This window comes from Sinocyclocheilus anshuiensis, unplaced genomic scaffold (assembly GCF_001515605.1).
Source record: "Sinocyclocheilus anshuiensis isolate Anshui unplaced genomic scaffold, SAMN03320099.WGS_v1.1 scaffold219, whole genome shotgun sequence".
Classification (NCBI taxonomy): Eukaryota; Metazoa; Chordata; class Actinopteri; order Cypriniformes; family Cyprinidae; genus Sinocyclocheilus; species Sinocyclocheilus anshuiensis.
The window spans coordinates 546,753-553,903 of NW_015548200.1; the positions used below are offsets into that span (position 1 = coordinate 546,753).

The 7,151-nt window shown below is 39.9% G+C and overlaps 1 protein-coding gene across 1 annotated transcript; it reads left to right on the forward strand.

Annotated features, from left to right (window-relative positions):
* The first annotated feature begins 164 nt into the window (after positions 1 to 164).
* On the forward strand, positions 165 to 4,290 carry LOC107653279 (WD repeat-containing protein 60-like). The gene is made up of 11 exons (XM_016439948.1): positions 165 to 312; positions 615 to 668; positions 749 to 1,406; positions 1,519 to 1,574; positions 1,762 to 2,004; positions 2,117 to 2,185; positions 3,027 to 3,098; positions 3,495 to 3,714; positions 3,805 to 3,901; positions 4,022 to 4,151; positions 4,246 to 4,290. Exons 1-11 carry the CDS (start codon positions 298 to 300, stop codon positions 4,288 to 4,290), a joined length of 1,659 nt encoding a protein of 552 aa, XP_016295434.1. The 5' UTR covers positions 165 to 297.
* Positions 4,291 to 7,151: the final 2,861 nt, after the last annotated feature.

Consider the following 7,151-nt stretch of genomic DNA (forward strand, 5'->3'; position numbering starts at 1 on the left):
TACTACTCGTGTGTATAGTACAAAGCAAGCACGGTCATATTTTATATTGTGTGTGTCTTTTTAGTTCGATTTTTCGATTGTCTAAATTCGACAGTGTTACCATAGTAATATTTGTGTCGAGCGATTGCTCTTTGCTCGATTTAATAGTCTGTTGTTACCATGGCTTGGCAGGTTACCATAGTAGCATTAAACTGCGCAGGCGTTTTAGCCGTCTAGCGGTATGGCGGTGAAAGCTGTCAACAAAAACTTGTGATTGTTGTATTAAACAGGAGAAGTGAGAAGAGGATCTTTGACGTGATGTACCCTGTGAAGGTAAAGCTAATCGTATTCTGTATAGAGCAGCTGTTGTGTAGCAATTGTTTTTCCTGAAAAATGTGAACGTAAAGCTGAACAGCCCGATTAGCCACTCATCGATAGCCAAATAAAACTGCTTGTCTGCTTTAGTTAAATCTGTTTATTTCAATATCAAACTGTCACTTCATCATAAAACACTTGGTATGTAAACAATCAGCTTGTAAGTAAGCTGTGTTTAGTTAGTAGCTATATTAGGTAATCGAGCTTCTTTCTGCACAGCTGTAACACATTTGCTGTCCATTTTCCCTTCCTCTCATAAGAAAATAACAAAAGAAGATACTTGGAGGTCTGATGACTTAAAAGTGCACATTGAGGTAATCAGCAGTTTGTTTGTGTGTAAGAAAAAGACGAGGTTTAAAAGCACAACTCATAAAAAATGTCATTGTTTTGTCAGGCACACAGTGAGGAGAGCAAAAGAAGATCTAAACGAGAAGAGGAGCACAGGAAATACAGGGATGGAGAATCTCTGGATCGCCGTCACAGAGATCCTGATCGAGATGCAAGAAGAGAAAAAGAAAAGCAGAGAGAGCGAGAAAGCACAAGAGAGAAGAGCAAACACAGAGACCCAGACAGGGATAGAAACCAGGATGACAAGCTGGAAGACATCAGGGAGGATAGATATAAAGAGAGAAAGAGAGAGCGAGAGAGAGACAACAGACACAGAGATGGAGATGAAGAAGAACAAAGACACAATCGAGGTGAGAAGGGAAACAGTGAAAGACGAAGGGATAGAGAAAAGGACAGATATAAAGACAGGGACATAGACATGTACAATCAGTGGGACAGAGGTACAAACAGGGAAGGACAAAAAGATAGAGATAGAAGGAGAGCTGAGAGAGACAGGGAGCGAAAAAGTGAAACAGATAGAAGGAAAGAGGAGAGAAGAGAAGGAGAAAAAGATGAAAGGGAGAGAGACAAAGAAAGAGAGAGGAGAGAAAGACACAGAGCAAGAGAAAGTGAACAGCATCGACATGAATATGAGGAAAAACAGAGGGAGGGAGAAATGAGAGAGAGACGCAGTGATAAAGAACACTCTGGACACAAAGAAAAAGGTATTATTATTACAGTTTGTGCCTATGTTTTTTAGGTTCATGTCTATTTGTTTTTTGTTTTTTTTTGATAATCTAAAAATTAATATAATATTAATATGATCTCTTGTTTCAGAACACAGAAGAGATAGAGAAGATAGAGAGAAGAGAAGAAGGGATAAAGAAAGTCATGTAAGCCATAAGATTGTTGCTATTTATGAGCAAGATATTATACTGATAATATAATAAAAATGTAATTCTGACTGTACTGATATTACGGAGGAATGTTTAAAAATTGTGGCTAGTCAACAGACTTGAATGAGCTACATTGGAACTGATAACTGGAACTGTTTTTTGCTAAAGTTGTTGCTGTCAACAGGTGGCACACACAAGTCACTCTCGAGAAGTTGAACAGCATCACCAGGAGTGGAAAGAGTCAAAGGATTATTTCCACGGCATCAAAGATGGGAATAGGGAAAAGGCCAGGGAGAGGGAAGAGAGAGATAAACGGCGTGAAAAAAGGCACAAAGAGGCTTCAGAATCCAAGAGGAGTGACAGAGAGCGGAAACATAAAGATTCATCAGGTCATGACCTGAGTGAAAGGATAAATACAGACAAAGAGGTATAAACATTGTCAAATAAATGCACAAGATTCATGACATCCATTTGCTTTTTTAGGTTTGTGAGGTTATAAATCTCCACTGCATATGTTTTATATTTGTGTGGGTGAGCAGGAACCTACCAAGATACCTCAGTTAACATGGAGGTCTATTCAAGCTGAAATGAGTGATCCAGAGATCCCTGTAAGATATCTGTTTAAAGTTCAGTTCAGCACGAAATGAAAATTCAGCCTTTCAAATGCATGTTATTGATCTCATTTGGAACAATTTATCTATACATTTTTTTTTATTTTGTCCTTTTTTTTTTATCAAAACGTCATGGAGGGACGTCTTGTGTAAAAAAAAACGTCCCTTCATATGTTAAAATATTATAAGATAAGATTTAAGATAAGACAGCTCCTGCATGAAAATTCTCTATTGTTAACAACATGGATTTAACACTTAATGTTAACTCTTCTACTATTGTGTACTGCATGTGCATTAAATTGAAGTCCAAACAGACTGTAAACAAAACCTGACTCGATCAGACTTTTCAAATTTCAAAATCAAATTTTAAGACCAAATCGAATCATTCTCTATTTGTTTCTTCTCTGACTGAACAGAGCTATAAGCACAGATTCGTACAGCTCTGATTTAAAGATGGCAGAGAGTGTAAGTAAATGCACTAAAAAGTAAATGTGTTCTTAAATGTAAAGTAAATAATCATGTGTAATACAAACTTGAACCAATACAAAGCCCTGACAACATACGTACATAGAGTTCTGCAGGTATAGTATGCATGTTAAAAATAAACACAAAAAGCAAGAACAGCCTAGATCAACCTAAATGACAGATCCTATACGAAAGCATTTCCCTTTAGAGTCTCACAACTTGTTTCTCTCAGAAGCTAATATTTAAAATAGTTTCATTGCATGTTCATCTTTACTTTTTAAGCTGTTTCGGCTTTCTAGCCCTACTGTAAATTTTGAGTAAAAGAGTAAACGCACATTGTGGCTAATATAATTGCATGTCTTTGTGTTTCAAGGTGGAGAATGAAGAAACTGAAGAGAACAAACAAGCAAGCAAAGATCATAATGATTATGAGGAGGATTTTGAGGTGTGAAGCAGTTCAGTGGTCCCATTACATATATGACTTTTGTTTGATAGTGCAGAATACTATAAATGGTGAACAAATTTTGTTGAGGACAAAGCCCTCATTTTGTCTTACTTACGTGTCATCATTTCAGACATCAAAATGTTTTCTGCAAAGTTTTTGAAACAAATGTTTTGGTAAATATATGATGAATACAAGCTAACCTAAATATGAAATTATTATATATTATTCTTATTAAATATATTATTATTATCTTTATATATTTATATAGGGTTTATATTTCCCTAATATCTTATGTGAATCTTAAAGCTGAATCTAACCAACAAACTTCATCAAAATTCTTATTCCTTCTTTCTTATTCCATATTTTATTAAGCTGTTCTTTTGGTAATGCTTTTAGGATTATGAAGAAGACTTTGAGGATGTTGATGAAGAGGAGGATGATAATGAGGAGGAGAAAGAGGAACATGACAAAAAACTGAGAGAAGACAAGAGGGAGTTGAGTCCCAAGAGAAGAGAAGAGATAGAAGCCATCCAGAGAGCCATTGATGAGGAAAATGAGAGAATCTACTCTGCAAGATCAAAGCCCACAACTGCAGAGTCAGCTGTCACCCAGAGAGGTAGTTAAACAAACGTTTGTTAATTTGCACATTCCACTGGTGACTATGAAAACGAAGACATAAATCTGTGCTTTTGTTGAGTTTTCACAGAAAGGCACTCCGACAGAAGTCGAACACATGGCAAAATTATTGATTTTGTATCGGCAAAGCAGCGAGAGGTCAGCCAGAAAGTGGCCAAGAAACAGAAGCAAGTTCTCTACCTTCATAATAATCTAATTAGTAGTTATTAGAAGTAAACATTTTTTTAAATAAAAAATAAATGGCTTCTGTTGACTAATTAATTACATTTAATGTATTTGATTTGAAGGAAGCGCAGTGAAGAACTTCTGCGTCTGATTGATTTAGACTTCTCCATCACCTTCTCTCTGCTGGACCTGCCTCCGGTCAACGAGTATGACATGTACATCAAGAATTTTGGAACAGCCAATACAAAACAGGTTAGAAATCTAGGAAGTTGTAGGTGCTTCCATGCTACAAAAGGACAATGGTGGCTTTAGAGATGACCACTCACTGTCATTTATGGCTTGCAAGGACGGAAGTGTCCAGTCCCTTGGGCCAGGATGCGCTGTCTCATGAATGGCCGAACTGCCTACTATATGCGTTCCAACCGATCCCTCTGTTATGGGAGACGTTACACGGGATCTCCCTGTTCAGGCACAGAGTGCTACTCATGGCGCCACGTTGGCCAGCCAGACCATGGTTTCCTTTGTTGCTGAGACTTCTGACAGGCAATCCGTGGAAACTTCCCCTCAGGAAGGACCTCCTCTCCCAGCTGGAGGCAAGGGTCTGGCATCCGGATCCAGCTCATCTGCAGCTTTGGGTCTGGCCATTGGGTTAAATCCTTCTCTGGAGCATTGTGACCCTGCAGTTATCCATACCATCTCTAACGCCAGGGCTTCTTCCACACGACAGATTTATGCTTCCCGTTGGAAGCTTTTTTCTGCATGGTGTGGGGAGCGGGGGCTTGATCCTGCAACATGTGACATACCGAGCATCTTAAACTTTCTTCAACATTTACTGGAAGAGGGCAAGGCAGCTTCCACGTTGAAAGTGTACATCGCTGCGATTGCCGCATATCATGCTCCAGTTGGTGGATCTTCTCTTGGATCTCACAGTCTTGTCTGCAGTTTTCTGAAGGGTGCACGACGTCTGAACCCTGCTCGGACTCCTCACTTCCCTGTGTGGGATTTGCCACTTGTGCTTACGTTCCTTTGCTCATCCCAGTTTGAGCCCTTGCAAAGCACTGACATTAAATGGATGTCCTTGAAGACTGTTTTTTTTGTTGGCTATTGCGTCTGCGAAATGATTCAGTGAGTTGCACGCGCAGTCTGTTAACGAATTGTGCTTGCGTTAGTTGCCGGATGATTCCCGGGTGGTTCTATGACCCAATCCTTCTTTTCTTCCGAAAGTCCTTCTTCCTCAGTTCATAAACCAGCACATTGAACTGGCCTCTTTTCAGACTTCTTCAGGGTCTGATTCAAGTACCCAACTTTTGTGTCCTGTGCGTGCTATGCATGCCTTGAAGTGCTATGTGAGCTCTACTGCTCAATTTCGACAGTCAGACCAGATATTTGTCTGCTATGGTGGTGTGAAGAAAGGTGCTCCAGTGTCGAAGCAGAGATTGTCAAACTGGATAGTGGAGACCATTACACTGGCTTACATCATCTTCATGGGCTGTTTTAAGAGGAGTTTCCTTGGCAGATATCTGCACTGCCGCTACATGGTTTTCTCCATGCGCGTTTGAATGGTTTTATAAAATCAATGTTGCTGCTCATCATGCCGTTAGTTCTGCGGTTCTTCAGGAGCGGCGTTAATTTTCATCAGGTGGGTGGCATTCCTCATGACTATGTTGGTATGTTTCATCCATAGTGTTTATACTGCCTCTGGCGGTCAGTAGGAATGAAACAGAATGCTAGTTACGCATGTAACTGTGGTTCTGTGAATTCCGGATGACTGCCAGAGTTCTTGGTCACTCGGAATGCGCGAGAAAGGCGTACCAAGGCAGAGTGCTGAGCTATGGTGGCTTATAACCCCCCAGGGCTCAGCATACGTCACTACGTGACTTTGTTGGTATATTCTCTCGACCTATCTAGCTGGTACTGCGATAATCCATAGTGTTTACACTGCATCTGGCGGTCATCCGGAATTCACAGAACAACAGTTACATGCGTAACTAGTGTTTTCTCCATGGTTACTGTTGCCCAACGGCTCTATTCGGACGGCTCTCTGTTCATGACCTTCAGCTCTTTTAACGCCAAGTTGAATTGACAGATTTTTAAAAACAAAAGTACAATAAGTTACAAATGAAATAATTGTCACTAACAAACAAAACGTAGCATGTTGTTATGTACTACTATAAACTAGCGCTACATACAAGTCGAATAAATAAATCATTTGACCTCGCAACTACTCTGAGAGAAATTAATCAGAGGGACCGAAGCTTCCCAATCCCAAGTAAGTGACGTGACATGGTGAAATGGAGATGGGTAAAGAAGAGATGGAGAACTCACGGGTGGAGTCTCTAAAAAGTTCATCTCCTGAACGAATCAATGTAGAAAAAAGCTGTCAAATGTGGAAGGAGAGCATGGATAAAGTAAGGGAATGTTTAGTTTGCTTTAGCTCAAATTAATTGACTGTCACATTAAATTTTGTCACGCATATACATAAATATAGTGTTATGTATTAGATTATGTGTATCATATGCATTCCTAATTGTTCTTAGGCACTATAACGCATGAACATAGCCATCACAGGCCACAGTACTTTTTATTTCCTTTCATTTTATTTTTTTCATTCCCCCTTTTTTCCACTTTTTCTCCTCTCTGTTGAACATTCTGTTTCTGTTATGATGAATCATGGAAATGTTAGCCCCAGCATTTTTACCCATGGCCTTTGTCATGTCCTCCACCTCTCCTGTGAAGAGACTTTGTCACATGACCTGTACTGAGGGTGCAGCAGGCTTGGCTGGTCTCCACAGTAATGGTCATGTGTAGTTTTATTATCCTGATGGCCGTCTAAGAGATCCGTCTTTTTGCCAATCCCTCTCCATCTGTTATGTCGGCCTCACCTCCACACATCTGCCAGGCAGACTGGTTGGCTGGGGACCTGGGGTCATTCTCACCATACTAGATGCAGAACTGAATCTTCTGGTTCATGCTGTGGAGCCCATGGATGTGAGGGTGTGCAAGGTGTGGCTTTCACAAAAACTTTTCAAACCATACATAAAGTTTTTTTTAATTAAATTAAATGTTTACAGTGTAGATACGTGGTTCTTAACCAGGAGGGAACCTCAAGAAGACTAAAAAGTTATAATCCACCGTAAAATACCTCCGTGAAGTTGGCCCCCCACCCAACGCAAAAGTCGCAAAAATAGTCTCAATCGTTTGTGCTGTAAAAATGTTCGTTTGTGCTGCTTTGGTTTGTTAGATATGAGGTCA

Excerpts from the sequence above, each read along its gene's own strand:
- LOC107653279 (XM_016439948.1), top strand. Across the intron at positions 1,575-1,761 it reads GAAGGGATAAAGAAAGTCAT|GTGGCACACACAAGTCACTC; the intron begins GTAAGCCATAAG and ends TGCTGTCAACAG. Across the intron at positions 2,005-2,116 it reads GGATAAATACAGACAAAGAG|GAACCTACCAAGATACCTCA; the intron begins GTATAAACATTG and ends GTGGGTGAGCAG.